Raw genomic sequence first — 23,499 nt, 5'->3', positions numbered from 1 at the left:
CAGATGAAGACTATCCTTCTCTGGGTGAGATGAGAGTGCAAGGGCTCCTGGTAAAAAGCTGGGCGTGCTGTGTGACCTCTCTGGACCTCTCTCTCCTCAAATGAAAACGGGATCATACCACATCTATCTCAGGGTTGGGTGAAGTTTAAGCGAGTCAATGTCTATTAAGCAAGCATCATGTAAGCATGGCTTGGACCAGTGTGGTAGGTAAGAAGTGATCAGATTTGGGATATTTTTCTCGGTAGAGTCACCAAGATTTGCTAATCAAAGATGGGTGAGAAAGAAAGATGAAGGTGAAGAGTGAGTCCTAGGTTTCTGGCCTGCAAACTTAGAAAGATGGAATCACCATCACTGGGATGGGGAAAGTGCATGTGTGAGATGGGGGGCAAGTTTGAGTGGTGGAAGAACTCAGATTTGGACACAGAAAACTTGCTCTGAGATCTGTTAGAGACCAAACTAGGATGATTCATTATCAGTTCTTAAGTGTGGCCTACGAAACGTGTGCTTGCAGGATAGGATGACCAAGGGCCATTCCCTGGACCACTAGGGAGCTGGAAGACTGCCAAAGCTCTGGCTCCACTGTGGGAGGGCTGGGCACACACAGAACCCATGAGAACACAGCTCTGGAAGCCCGCTGAGGCTGGAGGACTATGCCTCCTGGTTTCTGGATCCAGAGTGGCCACAATGACTCGGAAGACCTACTCCCCAGGCCCTGCCCTGGCAACCTGTCTGGGGTTGTCCGTGAGTGGGAGCAGCTGGATGGTCAGATGGGACGCAGGGAGGAAGGGAGCAGGAGAGCCGACACGCACCCAGTTGTTGGCGCTGATGAACATTCTTCAGGGTGGCCAAGGGTGTCAGTCCCTCTGGCATGTGGCTATAGAGCTGGGACAGGCACTTCTCCTGGTGGTCCTCATCTTCACCAGGCTTCACTGCAACAGGAACCGCAAGATAGATCCTTTCTCATGGCCGTGGTGCAGCCTTTATACACGGCTCCACAGACCCACTGAGGTATCCCGCTTAAGCTACATCCCCAGCTTAACAAGGCACTTGGGATAATAGGTCTCCTTTCCACCACTGGCCACACCCAGGCAAACCAGCCCAAGGTCCTTGTGCATAGGGGCCAGACTCACTCTAGGGGCTCATGATTTGGCTTGGAGCCCCTGATCTCTACCTCCTCCCAGTCACGCATCTCACGAACCTCCAAGCACAGCCCCGCCTTAAACCTCTGAGGGCCTCCCTGCCTGCACCCTCCCTGGTACGTGTCCGTTCCTAACCTCACCAAACCACCCACCGCTGCTACCTCAATAGCCTCTGTTCCAGGACCCAGTCAGATCCTGTTCTCACTCTAGCTGTCCTCTCCCTCCTTGTTCCACTGGAAAAGTCCCCCTCAGAGTCCCAAGTCCAACTCAGATGGCATTGCCTGCCTTGGAGGAATCTCCACGACTGCACCAAGGACTCCAACCTCTGCCCCATTTGTGTTCCTACCTCAATGACTAAAGCACTGTATTTCTATTGGTTTACGCGACTTGTCCCGCTCAAGAGACTATAATCATCCCAGCAGGAGCAGCTAACACAGACAGCCCTCCACATATGAAGCACTATTCAGCTTTGCACAGAGGCACTAGTTTTCACAACAGCTTGTGAGACAGAATCTCTTCATATCCCCGTTTTATAGATGAGAAAACTGAGGCACAGAGTAGCTAAGTAACTTGCCCAAGATCACCTAGCGAGTAAATGACAGAGCTGAGATATGAACCCAGGCAGTCTGGCCCCAGACGTACCCTTTCCATTACTTGGAGGGCTGCCTTGATGAGCACAAATTACAACAAAAGTCCCTTTCCCACCTACAACCTCAGATCAGAGCCAAGACTAGGGGGAGGAGAGTGAGGCACTCACCCTAGGCTGAAAATTTAAGCCACGAAGATATATATGATAGTTTAATACAATTTTCTAAGTAGCAAAATTAATGCAAAAATATTCATGATGAACAACATCAAATTTCCTTTGTTTCATGCTTCAATGTAGCTCAGCATACCACTGTTATTATCTGCATCATCATTTTCTTTTATTAATTTGTTTTTGACCATGCCACACAGCATGTGGGATCTTAATTCCCTGACCAGGGATCAAACCTGCGCTTCTTGCAGTGGAAGCATGGAGTCTTAACCACTGAACTGCCAGGGAAGTCCCAACCGGTGTCTTCATTTAAAAGTTTTAATCACCGTGGATTTTTGACTCAGTTTTGATTCATCTACAATTACATGTTAAAACATTATCTCAATTACTGAGTTCACGGGCATCCCCTTAGATTTTGTGTTTGAGGTGAATATCTCCCTGATCTAGCCCTGGTCCTAGATTCCAGGTTTAATATCGTCTCCATGAAGCTGTCAGCTCCACCCCAGGCAGAAGGAACCTACCTCCTCCCCCTGCCATAGCAGTACCACATCAACCCTAATCCCACCCTGTGTGACAGCTGCCTGGGACCACGTGTAACCCCCACCCTCTGCCCCCAGGCTGTTGAGCATCTCTCAGGCAAGCAGAAAGCTCTCACTCAGCTCAATATCACCCAGAGGCAGCAAGCCTGCAACCCTGACCAAAGCCCGGAGCCCAGGCCGCCCAGCCTTACACTGGTGATCGATGAGCAGGGTGGCTGTGAAGTAGTGGGCCAGGGCTTCATAGTGGTGGGCCTTCACGCAGGCCAAGCTGGCCCAGGAGTACGGGATGTTCTCCTTCACCGGCTCCTGGTTCATGGCCGTGTGCAGCTGCCGATAGACCTCTCCCACCTAGAACGGAAGGAACGCTGAGAGTGGGGAGCCTGGCACAGGGGCCCTCACGTATCCGGGCTGCAGAAAAAGAGCCCTTTCTTCTCTGTGGTGGCCCCTGCCAGAGGCCGCTCCACAGTCTGGGAGCGATTCCAAGGGCTCCCAGGGCTGCCAGTGTCAGAGTTAACAGGGAGATTGGGCCACCATCATTATGCTGGTTTTTAGACTAAAGCTGCAGATGGAATCAGTGATCCGTATCTGAAACACTGACTTGCCAACAAAACACAAGCCAGCGCTCTGGCCAGCCAGGGCGGGCGTGCTGCCCAGGTCACGGGCAAGCTGCCGTGGGAAGCCCCTGCTGCTTCCAGTGGGCCCACACCAGTGCACCCCGCTCTCCCTGGAAGTCAGGGGAAACAGCAAGGCTTACCTTGGCCGCTTCCTGAGCCACCTTCACCAGGAGGAAGAACTCGTTCTGGAGCCCAGGGAGGCAGACCTTCTCAAACGTGCTTTCCTGGGCCTGTGCCAGCATCATTTTGACCAGCACGCCAAGCATAGCAGGGCTCATGTCGTAACTCGGAGTGTGAGTAAACGTCTCCTTCAGGTGGTTTAAAACCCCTGCAATTGGAATTGTTTTGAGCATTAGTTAGGGATATCCTACTTATTTCACCATGCTGCTCACCAAGAATATAAAAAATGGTGAAGCAAAAATATGAAACTAGTGTCCCAAAGCATCTTTAGAAAACTCTGATCCTCAAGTACCATAAGAGCCAGCCATTCCACTCCTAGGTATAACCCCATAGAATTGAAAGAGGTGACTTAAACTGATATTTATACAAGAATGCTCACAGCAGCATTATTCCTAGTAACCAAAAGGTAGAAACAACTCAAATGTCCATTGACATTTGAGATATGGGGATAAATCAAGTGTGGTGTATATATATATATATATATATATACAATGGAAAATTTTCAGCCTTGGGACTTCCCTGGTGGCCCAGTGGCTAAGACTTCATACTCCCAGTTTGATCCCTGGTCAGGGAACTAGATCCCACACGCCGTAACTAAGATCAAAGATCCCTTGTGCCACAACTAAGACCTGGGGCAGCCAAATAAATAAAGCAAATATATTTTTTAAAAAGGCAAGGGCTTCCCTGGTGGCTCAGCGGTAAAGAATCTGCCTGCCAATGTAGGAGACATGGGTTTTATCTCAGTCTGGGAAGGTCCCACATGCTGCTGAGCAACTAAGCCCCTGCACCACAACTATTGATTGAGACTGTGCTCTAGAGCCCAGGAACCATGACTACTGAGCTCACATGCTGCAACTACTGAAGCCCACATGCCCTAGATCCCATGCTCTGCAATGAAAAGGCGGTCCTTGGCAACGAGAGTAGCCCCCGGCTCACCACAACTGGAGAAAAGCTCAGACAACAGTGAAGACCCAGCACAGCCAAAAATAAATAAATCTTAAAAAAAAAAAAAAAAAAGAACTCAATTCTGACACATGAGACAACATGGATGAAGACATCATGCTAATGTGAAGTAGGTCCATCACAAGGACAAATATTGTATGATTCCACTGAGATGAGGTATCTGGAATAGTCAAATTCAAAGACACACATGGGCTGGAGGGAGGAGGGAATGGAGTTATTGTTTAATGGGACAGAGTTTTCCTTCGGGGTAATAAAAAAAAAAGTTCTGGAGATAGACAGTTGCACAACAGTGTGACTGTACTTGATACCAACAAACTACTCCTAAAAATGGTTACAATGGTAATTTTGTTACGTATGTTTCACCAGTAAGAAAACTTTTGTTTTCCAGTTCTCTTCCAAAACATTTACATCTGGATCAAGTAAGGAAACCAGCCTGCTCCCTGTCCATTCCTGTCTCACCTGGACCCTTGTGAGAAATTCCATACGTGACTAGGCATTTGAGGGAAGTGAAGGAAGACAGAATGACTGCAGGGCTTGCAGGGGGTCATGCTCACTCTTAACCTCTGGGTCATTCAGAAATTCAAGGCTTTTCTCCAGGACCTCAGGAAAGATCAACTCAGTCACTCTAGTGGAAATTTTCATGCTATAGCCCTCAGCTGACTTTCTTATGTGTTAGAAAAGTGTCACAGCATTAACTGACAAATCAGCCAAGAGCTGAAATAAAACCTCCTGGCAAAATCCCATCTGACTGGTTCCTCTGGTTTTGCCGCAAAGCACAAGCTGCCCTGCAGGAGGAAGGCCACGGCTGCAGCTGCAGACTGTTCGCACCTCTCTGGGGTCCACTCTTACTCTGTTCTCAAGCTTCGTTTTGTCCACATCTCTGGAATCTTAGAGACAGGCATACCTGCTTCAGATTCTTTAGAAAGAAAGTTGAGCCCAGAAAAGGATTTAACAGCGAAAGAATTCAACTCCCACATGAAATTTCAGCATGGTGTTTCCTCCCAAGGGATCTATCACTTTAACCAAACACTATCATGACCAGCCCACATGGCAAAGCCACGGTTCTTCACAGCCTTGCAGAGGAAAGTGAGATACCCCCCAAAATTTTCTGCCAGGGGTAAACCCCAAAGTAGAGTGACAAGGACCAGCACAGAAAGAAACTTATTATGGAGCCAGCTTGGGGCATCACACGGCGGTCAGCATTGTGGCTGCTTCTGCCTACAATCCCTGTGCCAAGTCCGAAGGACACAGCTAGAGGGGAGTCAGCTGGGACCCTTGAGCGCCCATGAGGCAGGCCTACCCACTACACCCATGGGCTGCCAAACCGCCCCCTCCATAAGTTGGTGCTAAGTGTCACTTAGCAGGGAGCCAAGAAGAGCAACCGCGGGTGAGCAAGCTTCTCAGAATGCGCATAACAAAGGCACGGATGCTAACACTCACTGATGAGGCACGGCTGCCTGATGAAAGAAAAAAGAAAAAGGCTACATTCTCACCGCTTGAGAAAACATATTCTCTTCTTGAAAACTGTGTTCAAAGACACAGTTCATCCACTGCCATCTGTGGGGCCACTCATTCGGAAAAGATTAATCATTAACCACTGTGTACATGAGCCACAGTCAGACGGAGATGACCGGGTTTGAGCCAGGAAGCAATTTTCCTGATGGGAAGAGCCACCAGCTCTGGAAGCTGGCCGGGCCCTTTCAGGCTCCTGAGGCCAAGCGTGGGCCTGGGGAGGATCCACAGACCCCCTTCAGCTTGGGTACCAGGGCCACCTGGCAGAGCCAGAGCTCTATCTCAGCGGCAGCATCTCCTTCGAGACGTACCTGCGGCTCTCTGAAAGGCATCCACCGCGCTCTCCAGCCCAGCTTCTGTCTGTCGATTGCAGCGGGTGCCGATCTGTGTATAGAGGGCTCCGATGTTAAACAGGATGCTGGCCTTCTCCAGTAGCAAGTTCTGTTGGCTGACCGGAACCCCAGTGAGGGAGTCATACCTATTTAAAAGAAACATCTTTTGAGAATATGGCTAGTGAGTGCCATTTTAGGGTAAAAATGGACAAAACTTATTTCTTGAATAAAACTCAGAGATGCACATGCAATGAGGCTTTTATCTCAAGCAAGACAATGGGCCTGCCCATGTTAAGACGCCCACAAGCACAAACAGAAACAGGGCTTCTCAACCAGGATGTCCTTCCATAGGTGAATGGACATAAAAATCGTGGTACGGCCGTACAGTGGAAAACTATGCAACACTTAAAAAAAAAAAAAAGAAATGAACTATCAAGGTATAAAAAGACACAAGAAACCTTAAGTGCATGTGACTAAGTGAAAGAAGCCAATCCGGGAGGGCTACATACTGTATGATTCCAACTATATGACATTCTGGAAAAGACAAAGCAATAGAGACAAAAAGAATCAGTGGTTGCCAGGGTTGGGGGGTGGGAAGGGGTGGGGATGCCTAGGTGGAGAGCAGAAGACTACAGGGTAGTGAACTATTCTGTATGATACTATAACGAGGGTACATGTCATTGCTGTTTAGCCGCTAAGTGATGTCTGACTCTTGCAACCCCATGGTCTGTAGCCCGATAGGCTCCTCTGTCCATGGGATTTCCCAGGCAAGAATACTAGAGTGGGTTGTCATTTCCTTCTCCAGGGGATCTTCCCAACCTGGGGATCGAACCCACATCTCCTGCATTGGCAGGATTCTTTACCATTGAGCCATCCGGGAAGCCCACATGTCATTGATTGTTTGTCCAAACCCATGGAAGGTACAGCACCAAGAGGAAGTGTAAACAGGGGATGTTGGGTGATGAAGAGCCAATGTAAGTACATCAGCTGTAACAAATGTAACACTTTGGTGGTGGATGTTGACAGTGGAGGAGGTGGTGGGTGTGCAGGGGTAGCTGGTATATGAGAACTCTCTGTACCTTCCCCTCAATTTTACTATGAACCTGAAACTGCTCTAAAAAATAAAATGTATTTTTTAAAAAATAAGGCTTCTCCTAAATGAAATGTAGCAATTACTAACCCCTCATAATTCTTCCTGAGGCCTTAAAGACTCAGGATATGTTTTAAAGTTCACACATTGACCAGGGTATAGATATGGAGCTTCTCCCTAATTCAGCACTGCTGCTGCTGCTGCTAAGTCGCGTCAGTCGTGTCCGACTTTGTGCGACCCCATAGACGGCAGCCCACCAGGCTCCACCATCCCTGGGATTCTCCAGGCAAGAACACTGGAGTGGGTTGCCATTTCCTTCTCCAATGCATGAAAGTGAAAAGTGAAAGTGAAGTTGCTCAGTCGTGTCTGACTCTTCATGACCCCATGGACTGCAGCCTACCAGGCTCCTCCATCCATGGGATTTTCCAGGCAAGAGTACTGGAGTGGGTTGCCATTGCCTTCTCCAATTCATCACTAAGAAGTCACATTTGGGGTTTTCACTCATGTGCAGGCAGCTAACACACCTTTAGGAAAAGTCATCTGCCCTTCCTTTCAAAAGCAAGCATCAAGAGCCATCTGCTGTGGTGAAATTTAACTCTGAATATGCTTCTCAGCTACTAGGATTTACTTTCATTTCACATACTCCTTGGGCTTCTGTGGTGGCTCAGATGGTAAAGAATTCACCTGTAATGCCCTGGGTCAGGAAGATCTGCTGGAGAAAGGAATAGCTACCCACTCCAGTATTCTTGCCTAGGAAATCTCACGGACAGAGGAGACTGGCGGGCTATAGTCCATAGGGTCACAAAGAATCGGACAAGACTGAAGTGACTAAGCATGCACATACTCCTAAGCAACTCAGAGAATAGGTATAGCATCTCCAAGATATTTCGACAGCACTGATCATCAAAAGTACCAACTCTGAGAAGAATCAAGGATCCTGCTTCAGTTTTTAATAGATCTGATCTACTTCTGTTTGCTGCCCTGGTCATTGGGAGAAAACGTGATTCCCATCCCCATCCCATCTGGGACAAGAATCTTGCTTCTTGTCAGTTCTACCTCAGAGCCCTGGTGTTTCCCTTTTCCCTCACGATAAAAGGAATCCACATACGAACACACACACACACACACACACGCCTCCTCTCCTCGGCTCGCTTGCTCTGAGAAGCAAGAAGCCACTGTCTGTTGGAGCCTTCTCCTGCGGATCCCCTTCATAAACAAACACTGGTTTATCCACACATCTCCAGGCTCTCCTGCATTCATGGGACAACTAGAAGGAGGGGGCTGCAGTGCAGAGGAGCCTTGTGTGGGGCTGAGGCTCCCCAGTGTGGCTGGCTGGAGATGGAAAGCCCTAGCTCAGTCACCTACCAGGTAAACAGGATCCCCATCTGTCGAGTGGGTGGGAAAAATCGGCTCTCGACAAATCCCAGCTGGATGAAGTAACTCATCAGCAGCTCTACCCCCGCCTCATTTCGGCTGGGCGTCCGACAGGCCTGAAAGGACAGGAACCACCGCGGGGGTGAGTGGGTGAACAGAGAGCAGATGGACAGGCCAGGAAGATGCTCACATACAGTTTCCCTGGAGCCTGGGCCCTGCTGCTGGTATCATGAACTGTAGGAGAGGTGGGAAACGCTGGGAGGAACTCACGAGTCCTGGAACCCAGCCCCAGACATACACGTTTGTCTCCTCTGTGGTCTTCTTTCGTGGCAAGAAGATGAATGGATGTTTCCGACAGCCCCTCCCTTTCACCCCCAACCACCAGCGATTCTACCCAGACTTCAAGTGCAACAATGGGATCATCAGAAGACTGGACAACCTCTAATCATAGCCAGTCTCCTCTCCATCCCGCTGCACATGGAAACATACTTGTCTCAAATCCATGAGATCTGCTATTTCATCTTCGTAGAGGTAGCTATCTTCACTGTAATGTTCCAGAATAAAATCCTGCAAGAAAAAGGAGATACTGTAAGGTGTGACTCAAAACCAAAAACAAGTAAAATAGTAACATGTATGCGTGCGTGCTAAGTCAATTCAGTCATGTCTGACTCTTTGAGACGCTATGGACTGTAGCCTACCAGGTTCCTCTGTCCAAAGGATTCTCCAGGCAAGAATACTGGAGTGGGTTGCCATGCCCTCCTCCAGGGGATGTTCCCGACGGAGGGATTGAACCTACGTCTCTTTAATCTCCTGCACTGGCTGGTGAGTTCTTTACCACTAGTGCCACCTGGGAAGCCCATAAAAATACAGGTAGAATCCATAAAAATTTATGGGAAAGTGTACACTACAGTGATTTTCTAAGTGGTGGGATTTATTTTCTTAGTTTTGTTTACGTATATTTACATTCTTTTGCTTTTGTTGTTTCGGTTAAAGGGGAAAAAAGTGAAAGTGAAAGTAGCTCATTTGTGTCTGACTCTTTGCAACCCCATGGACTACAGTCCGTGGAATTCTCCAGGCCAGAATACTGGAGTGAGTAGCCTTTCCCTTCTCCAGGGGATAGTCCCAACCCAGGAATCAAACTCAGGTCTCCCGCGTGTAGGCAGATTTTTTTACCAGCTGAGCCACAAGGGAAGCCCAAGAATACTGGAGTGGGTAGCCTATCCCTTCTCCAGGGGATCTTCCTGACCCAGGAATCGAACCCGGGGTCTCCTGCATTGCAGGTGGATTCTTTATCAACTAAGCTGTCAGGGAAGCCCAGTTAAAGGGGAAGTCGTTTTCTATTTAAAGACATATTGGCAGAGGGGACTTCCCTGTGGTCCAGTGGCAAAGACTCCGAGCTGCCAATGCAGAGATCAGGGTTCCATCCTTGCTTGGGGAACTAGATGCCACATGCTATAACTAAAGATCCCACATGCAGCAACTAAGAATTCGAATGCCACAACTAAAGATCCTGCACGTGGCAGCTGACGATCTGCCAAGACACAATGAAAATCGAAGACCCACCCTCCCCCCATGCCACAACTAAGACCCAGTGCAGCCAAATAAATAAATGAATGTTTTTTAAAAATTAAAGTGTCTTGGCAGCATAGTGAAGTGACTCGTGTACGTGACTTTAAGTTCAATCATGCTGGCAAACATCACAGATATTCAGGGGCTCAGACCTTCATCTTCAGTGGGGACTTCATACATGGCAAAGGCAACTCATGCCTGGGGACTGTTATGGTACCTCAGGCTCTGTGATGGGAACCTCTGTGATGGGAACCTCTGTGAGGGCACTTCCACAAACAAAGCACCCCCAACTGGGTCCAGTGTTTGATGCTGGGTCTGTGAATTCATTCAATCATAACACACATTGGTAAGCACTGGAGGTGTGCCAGGCACTGTACACACTGCTGGGGCTACTTCAGAAAACAAAACAAAGACTTTGCCCCGTGGAACTTATAACCTCACAAGGGGGCACAGACAATAAGTAACAGGCATAACGTAGAGTTCCCTGGTGGTCTAGAGGCTGGGATTCACTGCCATGGCCCAGGTTCAATGGTCAGGAAACTGAGATCCCATAAGCTGTGCTGCTGGGGCTACTTAATCACTCAGTCGTGTCCAACTCTTTGCGACCCCACGGACTGTAGTCCGCCAGGCTCCTCTGTCCAAGGGATTCTCCAAGCAAGAATACTGGAGTGGGTTGCCATTTCCTCCTCCAGGGGATCTTTCCCACCTAGGGATCGAAACCTCATCTCTGACATCTCCTTCATTGGCAGGTGGATCCTTTACCACTAATGCCACCTGGGAAGCCCTCCACCTCCACCGCCTGCTGTAAGCTGTGTGGTGTGGCCAAAAATTTTTTTAAAAATTTAAATAAAAAAGAAATAGGCACAACATAACATATATTAGAAGATCGTTAAGTATTACAGGAAAAAAGTAAGAGGAGTATAATGTGTGTGGAGATTGAGTTCTTGCACAACATCCTCCATAAGTGCTGGCTCTCCCTGGCTGCAAAAAGTTGAAGGGAGCGATTGTTGATTACATTTTCCCAAGTGGCTGTGAGTATTCTCTTTACACACTTTCTACATTAAAGTCCCTTTTGCTTTTTATATGTTCAGTGAATATTTATACATGCACCCATACACCCTCCACTTACAAAAATGGGATTGTACTGAATGAATATTCAACTTGGCTTCGCTCTTGTTTTTCTTGAATTGGCACTGTATCAAATGTTTTCCTATTCCACAAAGTATTCTATAACACAACTTTCAATGGTTATATAATCCTTCAAAGGCACAAAGGTACCATTCATTTATTCAACAAATAGAGTACCTACTATGTGCTAGCCAATATGTACCATGATATTCTTAACCCTCCTTTGTTAGGCACATAAATCATGACAGTCCTCCTTCTGCCCATCTCTGATCAGTTCCTCAGAATAAATCCTGAGATGTTGGTGCCAGTTCCAAGTATATGCAGAAGGCTCCTTTTGTTTTCTCACGTGTGTAATTTTTAGCCAATTTTTCTGTTTGCTTTATGATTCTGTGACTTTCTTTATGACTTTAAGTGCTGGTGTTTGGAATCAGCTCCTCTACTAACATAGCGACACTGTGTACATTTGAAATGGTTTTCAAATATGATCAATTATGTTACTAGTGACAATAATTATGGTGAGGATGATCTGGGAGACAAAGTTCCTCTAGGGCTTCTCTGACCACATCTGTGAGAGCAGCATTAAAGGCCACCACTCAGGGGACTTCCCTGGTAGTCCAGCGCTTAAGAATCTGCCTTCCAACGAGAGGGACATGGGCTTGATCCGTGGGAACGAAGATCCCACATGCCTCGGGGGCAACTAAGTCCTCACACCCCGACTACTGAACTCATCTGCTAAGTGAAAGATCCCACATGCCACAAAAGCAGCCCAAAATAAATAAATAAACAAGTATTAAAAAAAAAAAAAAAAGAAGGTTTGTTCTACTTGGTGTTAAAACACATAAAAAATGGACAATGAAACCAAACCTGGATCAGAAACAAAAGCAGATTCAAGAATCAGGTATATAACATCAGCCCATCATTCAAAGAAGAGGAAAAGCCTGGAGCATCCACCAGGTCCAGGCAGGGAGGAAGGTACACACAGCTGTTCCTGGTGTGAACTGAAGGGAAGAACTCTTGCAGGGATGTGGGTAGGGTTATGGGAAACCATAGGGATGCCGGGGGACCTCCAGAGCCATTAGAACCACAGAGCTGAAGGGCCAAAGGGGAGAAGGAGTTTTGAGAACTTGGAGAGGCGGCTGCCTGAGGCAAGGATCCAAACCAGGACGTCCTCTGGTGGGGTGAGGGTGGGGGGAATGCAAAAGGTAGCCAGCTGAGGGAACTGAGGAGTTAAAAGCCCCGCCTTCCCTCTCCTCCCGTCCTCTCATCTCTGGCTGCGGCTTCTCCCCCCTCAGCCACACCCAGTAGGAAGTCACAGAGCAGGAGCCAGTGCTGCCTCCCACACAGAGCAGGAAGGAGAGGGACTGAAGGAAAAGAACAGCATCCAAGGTGACACATGGACTGTTTATACATAGCTCAGCGGAAACTGGCCACCACTGTGGTGAAAATAAAAACGTACAGCCCCGGGGCTTCCCTGGTGGTCCAGTGGTTAAGATTCCACCTTGCAATGCAGGGGACACCACTAGTTTGATCCCTGGTCCAGAAAGATCCTACATGCTGCAGGGCAACCAAGACTGTGTCACAACTACTGAGTCTGCGCTCTGCAGCCCTCGAGCCACAATTGCTGAGCCCACATGCAGCAACTACTAAACCCCGTGAATCTTAGAACCTGTGCTCCACAATAAGAGAGGCCATCCCAATAAGAAGCCCGCCTGCCACAACTAGAGAGTAGCTCCTGCTCTCTGCAACTAGAGAATGCCTGCGTGCAGCAACAAACACCCAGCACAGCCAAAACTAAACTAAAGAAAAAAAAGTTAGCACCCTACCTCTCATTACTCACCCCCAAACAAATTCCAGATTGACTAAAGATTTAATGTTAAAAATTAAACAAAGCACTGGAAGAAACTACAGCAAAATAAATGTTTCTTCTTGGTGTGGAGAATGCCTTTCAAGGCAGGGTTGTAAAGGGAAGAACTGTGAAGCTTAACAACATAAAATCTGTTTGAAAAAAAGATACGTTTAATTTTTTTAAAATTGGTATTGCTTATAAAACAAGTTAAAGGAGAGAACACACTGGGAGAAATACGTGCAACATACATGACCAAGGATTACTCTCCTTCATATACGAACGAACTCAAGAGCAACTCGGTGGTAAAGGAGACAAAGGATAGAAATAGGTATTTTCTAAGGAAGGACTGATGTTGAAGCTGAAACTCTGATACTTTGGCCATCTCATGAGAAGAGTTGACTCATTGGAAAAGACCCTAATGCTGGGAAGGATTGTGGGCAGGAGGAGAAGGGGACGACAGAGGATGAGATGGTTGGATGGCGTCACTGACTCGATGGACATGGGTTTGGGTGGACTCCGGGAGTTGGTGATGGACAGGGGGGCCTGGCGTGCTGCAGTTCATGGGGTCGCAAAGAGTCGGACACGACTGAGCAACTGAACTGAACTGAAGAGGACACATGTAAGGAGCAAATAAACAGCAGTGAGAATGTAGTCAACTCTAGAATGTATACAAACTATAATGATACCATTGTTGCCTGACCTCCCAAAATCAAAATGATCAGTGATACCCACTGTAAGTGACAGGGACAGAGTAAAGGGACAAAGTAGGTGATTAAATAGTTAATCCCACTGGGGGGTTGTAAGTAGAAAAAAATATGGGAGACCCCTGTAAGTTAATGATTATTCAACAGCGAAGACTTGCTTAACAAAACCAGGCAACAGAAGCACAAGACACACCCCGAAACAATAAAACAATAGTGGCATGAGACCCATATCCTGCCCAGCGATCTCAGTAAGTTAATGATTTCTAGGACATGCTCTCTGCACACATAAGAAAACAATAATTTGTGGACCTAGCCTGACCACGTAGGGAGAAGAAAACTCCCTGCTCTACCTGGAGGAGGAGCTGATGATGGAAGCATGACGTCTACTCAAGAAAGACAAAGTTCTTCTCCCTCCCCCTACTCTTCCTTTGATTATAAAACTGTGGTCCAGTAAGTTCTCAGGGCGAAGCATTTCTCGCCTGCCTGCTTGTAAACCTCACAAGCATCCTATTCTAATGAATCACTTCTTATCCACCTCTTTGCTTCTCACTGAATTCTTTCCTGCGCTGAGACATAAAGAACTGCAGTACCAGAGCTCTTGGGAGCCCCGGAAATGACACAAATGGTTTCAGATGGAGACTGCGGCAGGATTGTGGTAAGATAACAAGGTCTGGAGTCAGGTCCTAGAAGGCTCATGGGATGCCATGAGCCAAGAGACTGGAGGAGGACACTCCACCGATGGCTGCCTGTTTTGGACAGGCTGATCAACCCCACATGCTTTGGAGCTCTGATCAGGAACTGGGTACAGGTCAAGTGAATGATATTATGGATGTCTAAAGGAAAAACAAACAAAAAACTGGAGGAATGGTGGCAATCAACATGGGTTGCCATAAAAAGGTGGTATGGATGTTTAGCGATGTGGAAGGGATCAGGTGACAAGAGAAATGGTATGCAAAAAGAAAGAAATTTTGCTGTTTGGATTGCTTCTGACAGGATTTGGCAATCTACACTGTTTTTAAGTCTGAGACTTTTCTTCTATATTCTGTATCTATCCCGGTTAAAACTCAAGTCTGTAAACTCAACTTTTCCAACTGTTGTTTGTAAACTGATAAATCTGCATTGCAATGTCTTATGAATAAGTTTAAAAATGAAACTGAGATCTCTGAACACATGTAAGTCATGTATTTTTGTCTTTAGATAATATTGCTGAGGTTAATTTGTGAATGAGCTCAATTTAATTGGCTTTAAAAAAGTAAAGTAAGCACTTACAAAATAAAACACTTCCAAATATAAGAGAAACTAAGCTAAATGGATTATAGGTTCACATGATTTAAGAAACATTTAATATTAAATTAATATTTGGTATTAAAGTTTGTAGTTTAAGTTTTTTAATTAATATATATGTTTTTAGACTCATGAGTATTAAGTATAATACTTTATCTGGGTTTACTAAAAGTTAGTAAGTTCATACTATATTTGTTGTACAATTTGTCAACAAAAAAATTAACCCTTATTGTCAGACTTTTGCCATCCTGATATCCTTGTAGCATGCCAACAATCTGCTCCTAAACTAAAAAAAAAAATTAAGATAGATATACAAAAGCTGCAAATTAAACAGTAACGGATATGGGAAATCCAAGATGGCTGCTTGGCTCTTTCCAGCTCCCTGGCAAACTCCATCTTTTGCTTAATGGGTTAAAGCCTTCCTTGGCTACAAAGCTGACGCCATACAATGAAAAATAAAAAGGTTTAAAACGTGCTTTTTTATTTGGGGTATACCTTTTACAATTTTTAGTATTCAAGGCACCTGCTTTATTGGACAAATTAAATATGCCTATGTGATCAATTAACCAGACTTATTTTATAAACAAATTAATCTTAACTTGGCTATATTTGGTAAGGATGAAGGTAATTTTAGAAAAAAATTTTGTTTTAATAGATATTAAATTTTAGTTTTGCTACTTGAGGTCAGTATCTATTATCTAAAACTCACTTTTCAAATAGCTCTTTGTTGTTATATTACTGTGAAGCCTAACCAAGTTCTTAAAAAGGTATTCTAAACTTGTTTCTAAAGCTGATCACTGTAATCTATCTTTGGATAAAGACTAAATGCTTATAATTTATAATCAGGGGTATATATGTTAGAAAAAAAATCATTTAAAGGGCTGTATCTCACCTGGATCAAAGGCTTCTTATCAGGTATTCTTAAGCACATCATGCTCAAGAAAACCGAAGGGAAGCAACTTCCAAGATGTAAGGTACTTTGCTCCTAATTATTCAAAGTGCCCAACAGAGGATTTCCTGAGCCCTGATGTCAGTCTTCCCCTCCCTCTGACTCTTACAAGTGCTGACCCTTTATTTCCCGTTTGCAGCTAGACCAAATCTTGCTCATTGTCAACACCACTGGGATACCCTCTGTAGGATTCCTTAGAAACAATTTCTTGGGCATTAACACCTGGTTGGGAGACTGCTTTGGGAGGGATAACATCTAAAGCTGTAAGTACAAATCTTGAATCAGTTACAACGTAGACTTTGACATAGGAAGGAAACTTTTGGATAGCTAACTATTGCTCTGGTGAAACCTGCTATATCCATGAAAATGGCTGCCAACAAGGGCATTTTCACAGGTGGGAGCTGCTGTTCCAGCCAAGGCTATTATCCCAGGGGACAATGCACCCAGGGCTTCCGAGGTGACTCCATAGTAAAGAATCACCTGCCAATGCAGGAGACACGGGTCAGGAAGATCTCCTGGAGAAGGTAATGGCAACCCATTCCCGTATTTTTGCCTGGAAAATCCCATGGACAGAGGAGCCTGGCAGGCTACAGTCCATGGGGTCGCAAAGAGTCAGACATGACTTGGTGCCTAAACAACAAAATGCATCCAAGAGTGAGGAAAGACCTCCTTTGTATCCCAAGCTATCCAAGGGGCCCATTTTCAGCCTAGCTAGCACCCGCAGCAGCATAAGTTACCAACCAACTGCCCCGATGGTTCTGCCTCTGAGAGAAACTTCTGATAGAAATCAATAAACCGTAATAGTTCACGTGCTTTTTTCAACATCCAATCTAAGTCTGGCAGAGGGTAAATTGGGAAGTTTTTCTGAGATCCCTAAACTTTTCGGGAAAGAGTTTACCACGTTGATCCAATCTTTTGATCTCACCTGGAGAGATTTACAAATCTTATCCCACTGCTGCACTCCTGAGAAAGAGCAGCATATAACACTGGCAGCCAGAGTCCATGCTGACCAAATGGCAGCTCAAACCCAAGAGGGCCACGCAGTACACCACATGAGGAACTATGCTGTTCCTGAGCCAAATCCACAATGAAATCATCAGATCCACTTTGTTGAGAGCGATAGATGGGACCATATGATTAATTGTTTAACAGAGGGTATGAAAAAGCTCACAATGGGGGCTTCCCTGGTGGTCCAGTGGTGCAAGAATCCACCTTGCAATGCAGGGGATACAGGTTCAATCCCTGGTCCAGGAAGATACCACATGCCGTGGAGCAACTAAGCCTGTGTGCTACAACTGCTGAGCCCACTCGAGCCTCAACTAATGAAGCCCTAGAGCCCGTGCTCCACAAACGAGAAGCCACCACAATGAGAAGCCCCTGAACCGCATTCAAGAGTAGCCTCCAGCTCACCACAACTAGAGAAAGCTTGCGGGCAGCCAATAAAATAAAATACACAAATAAAAACAGTCACAACTTGGGGGCAGGAGTTTGTTTTAAAAAGAAAAAAGAAAAAGCTTACAAGGAAACCTGTCAACTGTGAAAAAGTGAAAAAAATCCAATAGGGACCAGATAAAAATCCTACAGTTTTTCAAGGGAGATTAATAGAAGCACTTTAAAAGTGTACATAGATGGATCCCTCCTCCCCTGAGGGACAGGACTTTTTGGCTCTACATTTCATAGGCCAGTCTTCCCTAGACATCAGAAATGAAATTCAAAAAAGCCAACTGCAGGTCTTCAGACCCCTAAGAGTGATTTGCTCTAATTGGCTTATTTGGTTTTCAGTAATAGGGATATGGCCAAAAAGGCTGAATACATCCAGAGAGATAAACAAAAGGCCCAAACGATGACAATGGCTGTGTCCACTCTGAGACCACCAAAAGAAAGGCCAGGTTTTCCAGGCCAATCTGGCCATGGTAGACCATAAGGTCCATAGGTACCCAGACAGAAATCAGTGTGCTCTGTGTGGACAGAAGGGACACACTGGAGTAAGATTGTGATGGATGAACCCTTTGCAAACAGCCAAGGTATTGAAAGAAGGAATGCCCCTGGCACCAGAGGGTTGGGGGGTGGGGTCGGTCTTCTTTGATGATTTCACAAACAAAAGACTGACAGGGCCCAAGGCCAAAAACGGCTCTGCCCAGAGATGGCATCTACACAACTAATGCGGAGCCTCCGGCAGTCACTGAAATGGCAGGTCACTTGATAAAATTTCTCACAGACTAACGCAACCTCTTGGTCTTAACCCAAAGGATCAGAAACCTCAACAACTGTAAGAAATATGTAATGAGAGTGTCAGGCAAGAGACAGGGGCACAAAAGGGGCCCTGCGACCCCTTTTGTACAACATCAATGGCTGGTTATTTCCACTTTCCTTGCTGTTTGTGCCTGACTGTCCTATTTCTTTAATGGAAGGTACTTTTTAAATAAATTAGGGGCCACGCTCTGTCCCTTGAGGGACAAGGAAACCACTCTCATCATCAAAGGGTATTAACAAAAAATAGAAAATAAATGAAATCTATAACTGAGATAAAAGACTCAATACAGCCTAAAATATAAAACATTAAGATTTCAGGCCTAATCAGAAACAAACAGACTGAGGCCTTCAGTGACTCTCTTTTTTTTTTTTTTTATAAATTTATTTATTTTAGTTGGGGGCTAATTACTTTACAATATTGTAATAGTTTTTGCCATACATTGACATGAATCAGCCATGGGTTTACATGTGTTCCCCTTCCTGGACCCCCCACCCACCTCCCTCCCCATCCCATCCCTCTGGGTCATCCCATTGCCCCGGCCCTGAGCCTTTGTCTCATGCATCGAACATGGCATGGTGTTCTGTTTCACATATGATAATATACATGCTTCAGTGCTATTCTCCCAGAACGTCCCACCCTCACCTTCTCCCTTAGAGTCCATAAAATTGATCTATGCATCTGTGTCTCTTATTCTGTCTCGCATATAGGGTTATCGTTACCATCTTTCAAATTCCATATATATGCATTAGTATACTGTATTGTTGTTTTTCTTTCTGGCTTACTTCACTCTGTATAATGGGCTCCAGTTTCATCCATCTCAGTAGAACCGATTCAAATGTGTATTTTTTAATGGCTGAGTAATATTCCATTGTGTATATGTACCACAGCTTCCTTATCCATTCGTCTGCTGATGGACATCTAGGTTGCTTCCATGTCCTGGCTATTGTAAACAGTGCTGCGATGAACATTGGGGTACACGCGTCTCTTTCAATTCTGGTTTCCTCGGTGTGTATGCCCAGCAGTGGGATTGCTGGATCATATGGCAGTTCTATTCCCAGTTTTTTAAGGAATCTCCACACTGTTCTCCATAGTGGCTGTACTAGTTTGCATTCCCACCAACAGTGTAAGAGGGTTCCCTTTTCTCCACACCCTCTCCAGCATTTATTGCTTGTAGACTTTTGGATAGCAGCCATTCTGACTGGTGTGAAATGGTACCTCATTGTGGTTTTGATTTGCATTTCTCTAATAATGAGTGATGTTGAGCACCTTTTCATGTGTTTGTTAGCCATCTGTATGTCTTTTCAGCTGCAGTGACTCTCTTTCAGATTCGGAAACTGAGGAAAGCGGTCTGGATCTTCAAAATCATGGCCATAAGCTTTCTTAATGACTTTTCCAAAGCTCACTGTTGCATTTCATATATACCTTTTTGTAGATTCATCCTCCAACGCTTAACATCTAAGAGGGCTAAAAGGATGATGCTAACCAGAGTGACATCGACTTCCAGTTCTCCGAACAGAGAAGGGACAGCAGCCAGGAGCTTTACTGCTTCCTCAGGCAGGCGAATGTTCCATCTCAGCCCGAAGTAGCTAATGATCAGTCACTGCCCCTTGCCCACTGTGAAGCATAAAAGGCTAAACACCGGGAGGGAGGAATGATACAGACAGAGTAAAGGGACAAAGTAGGTGATTAAATAGTTAATCCCACTAGGGGATTGTAAGTAGAAAATATACGTGAGACCCTGTAAGTTTGCTTAATCACAAAACCAGGCAGGCTTGCTTAGAAACAAAAGCATGCAAGAGAAGCATAAGACATACGCCCAAGACAATCGAACAATGGTGGCATGAGACCCGCATCCTGCCCATGAGCTCAGTAAGTTAATGACCCCTAAGACATGCTCTTTGCACGCTTAAAAAACAATAATTTGTGGACCTAGCTTGACTATGTAGGGACAAGAAAACTACCCTGCTCAACCTGGAGGAAGAGCTGATGATGGAAGCATGATGTCTACTCAAGAAAGACAAAGACATTCTTCTCCCTCTCCTCACTTTTCCTTTTTAAAAAAAAAAAAATTTTTTTTTAATTTATTTTTGGCTGTGCTGGTTCTTCGTTGCTGTGTGGGCTTTTCTCTAGTTGCGGTGTGTGAGCTTCTCATTGTAGTGGCTTGTCTTGTTGGAGCATGGGCTCTAGCGCACATGGGTTTCAGTAGTTGAGCCTCCCGGTCTCTGGAGCTCAAAAGTAGTGGCACACAAGCTTGGTTGCTCCACAGCATGTGGGATCTTCCCAGGTCAGGGACCAAATCCATGTCTCCTGCACTGGCAGGCAGACTCCTCACCACTGAGCCACCAGGGAAGCCCCCCAGTCTTCCTCTGATTATAAAACTATATAGTCCAGTAAGTTCTCAGAGTGCACCATTTCTCGCCTGCCCACAAGAGTCCTATTCTAATAAATCACTTCTTACCTACCTCTTCACAGCTCACTAAATTGTCTTCTGTACTGAGACAAAAAGAACTGTGGTGCCGGAGCTCTCTGGAGCCCCAAAAGATGACACAAACGGTTTCAAAAGCAGTCACACACACTTGATGGGAATATCAGGGAAGACCAGTGCTGGTGGGTTACTAGGTAATCGTATCTTTGACCTACCAAATCCACATCAAGAAATTTATCCAAAGGGAATATTCAGCAAAGTGTGAAAAGATGCTCATAGGAGAGCTGTTGACAATAAAATTTGGAAGATGCCTTAAGAATGAAATTAATAGCTACCTTACTTGGCACTTACTACCAGTAGATACCATGCTGAGCCTGAATATATCAGAGGAGTTTCACATCCTCCTAAAGACCCCTGATCAGATGAGACCAGGTGTTCAAAGCTTAAGTACCAAATAAGGTGTAGGGGCATGTGTGTGGCTGTAAGGGATCTTTACATGTCTTGGTATTTTCTGAATGTTTTGCAATACTGTTCTCAATAAGAAATATATATTAATAAAGCTATATTTAAAAGAAAAAAAAACTTGAATTCCCTGGAAAGGAATTTATTTTGATGGTGCTTCTTCATGAAGTTGTTTTAAAGCCCATTTATTTAAAACAGAACATAATCAGACCATGAAGCTTCACTGACCATTAAACATCACAAGGATACACAGATTTGAAAGACAACATGAACTGCCCTGATTTAGTTGGCCAGATTACTTATGCGCACCTGTCTGTGTTACTCTCAAGCACAAACATGGAAGGAAAAACAGAATGTTCCCCAAACATTCTCATTTTTGTATGACTAACATCTGTAGAGTTCTTTTTAGGCTAAAATGACATGGTTGGAAACCTCAGCTGAATAGCACTTGGCCATACCCACAAAACATGATTTTTTTCCCCCCATTAGATTTAATGTGAATTCTGCACATGACATGTTTGGATCCTTACAGTTGCCCAGGAAATTCCCAATTTTCTCCAAGAGTCTCCCTTTTGAATGCCTGCACTCTTTTAATTTTGGCCACCTGCACAATTCCTTTCAAACTCAAACATTTTGTCTTTCTGGGTATGTCTTTTTTTTTTAATTGAAATGTAGTTGACTACAATATTATGTTAGTTTCAGGTGTATGACATACTGGTTTGACATTTGCATACTTTATGAAATGATCACCATGGCAAGTGTAATAGCCATCTGTTGCCATACAAAGTTATTACGGTATTACTGACTATATTCCTTATGCTTCATAGTCTATCCTCATGGCTTATTTATTATATGAAAATTTGTAACCTTAATCCCCTTCACCTATTTCCTGTCCCCTGCAAAATGCCCACACTCTTTCAGCTCTGGCACAAAGCAACAAACTAAATCTTAAAAGAAACTATTCTACAAAAGCAACTAAAACATTTCCACAGACATAAGCATTGTCTGGAGTCTCACAGACCTGTGGCCAGTGTCACACCTAACTAAAAGCTCACGTGCCCTGTGAAAAGCTGCCATATAGCTGTCTACTAACCAGAAAACAAAATTTTTGGTAATCCTGGTTCTGGCAAGACTACCAACATCCCTTCTCAGATTCTAAAATAAACCCCGAACTCACAGGGCCCAGGACCTGGATTTAAACAAGGCATCAGTCCACAAGGCCCTGAGTGAAAGGAACTCACACAGTCTCTGCTTGAGATTGGAGGACAAGTGCAAAAGCTTTTGAAGCATTAACCAATTGTTTTTTTTTAACTGGAGAATAATTGCTTTACAATATTTTGTTCATTGGAAGGACTGGTGCTAAAGTTGAAGCTCCAATACTTTGACCACCTGATGCAAAGAACTGACTTATTAGAAAAGACCCTGATGCTGGGAAAGATTGAAGGCAGGAGGAGAAGGGGATGACAAAGGATGAGATGGTTGGATGGCATCACCGACTCAATGAACATGAGTCTGAGCAAACTCTGGGAGCTGGTGATAGATAGGGAAGACTGGCATGCTGCATTCCATGGGGGTCACAGAGTCAGACACGACTGAGTGAGTGAACTGAACTGAATTGATTTTGTTCGTTTCTGCCATACATCAACATGAATCAGTCATAGGTATATATAGGTCCCCTCCCGCTTGAACCTCCCTCCCGCCTCCTCCCCATCCCACCCCTCTAGGTTGTCACAGAGCACTGGGTTTGAGCTCCCTGTATTATACAGCAAATTCCCACTGGCTATTTTACACATGGTAATATATATGTTTCAATGTTACTTTTTCAATTAGGTTCTTCCTCTCCTTCCCCTATTGTGTCCACAAGTCTGTTTTCTATGTCTGTGTCTCCACTGCTGCCCTGCAAACAGGTTCATCAGTACCATCTTTCTAGATTCCATATATATGTGTTAATATATGATATTTTTCTCTTTCTGGCTTCACTCTGTATAATAGCCTCTAGGTTCATTTACCTCATTAGCACTGACTCAAATGCATTCCCTTTTATGGCTGAGAAATATTTTTCTGTATATATGTACCACAGCTTCTTTATCCATTCATCTGTCGATGGACATGTAGGTTGCTTCTATGCTCTAGTTATTGTAAATAGTGCTGCAATGAACATTGGGGTACATGCATCTTTTTCAATTATGGTTTATTCAGGGTATATGCCCAGTAGTAGGATTGTTGGATCATATAGTAGTTTTATTCCTAGTTTTTTAAGGAATCTCCCTGCTATACTCCACAGTGGATGTTTCAATTTACATTCCCATTAGCACTGCAAGAGGGTTCCCTTTTTTCCACACATTCTCCAGCATTTATTGCTTGTAGATTTTTTGGTG

General features: G+C 45.0%; 1 protein-coding gene across 1 annotated transcript in view; it reads right to left on the bottom strand.

Annotated features, from left to right (window-relative positions):
- RHPN2 (rhophilin Rho GTPase binding protein 2) overlaps positions 1–23,499 on the bottom strand; it is a 65,948-nt gene that overhangs the window by 11,658 nt on the left and 30,791 nt on the right. Inside the window, exons 5-10 of the mRNA XM_081510434.1 lie at positions 8,990–9,067; positions 8,492–8,616; positions 6,016–6,182; positions 3,190–3,377; positions 2,627–2,783; positions 810–929 (exon numbers count right to left, since the gene is read on the bottom strand). Coding sequence (XP_081366560.1) covers positions 810–929; positions 2,627–2,783; positions 3,190–3,377; positions 6,016–6,182; positions 8,492–8,616; positions 8,990–9,067 — 835 coding nt within the window. The remainder of the gene's footprint in view (positions 1–809; positions 930–2,626; positions 2,784–3,189; positions 3,378–6,015; positions 6,183–8,491; positions 8,617–8,989; positions 9,068–23,499) is intronic.

This window comes from Giraffa tippelskirchi, chromosome 7 (assembly GCF_054371585.1).
Source record: "Giraffa tippelskirchi isolate mGirTip1 chromosome 7, T2T-mGirTip1v1.2.pri, whole genome shotgun sequence".
Lineage (NCBI taxonomy): Eukaryota > Metazoa > Chordata > Mammalia > Artiodactyla > Giraffidae > Giraffa > Giraffa tippelskirchi.
This window is presented reverse-complemented; position numbering and strand designations above follow the sequence as displayed.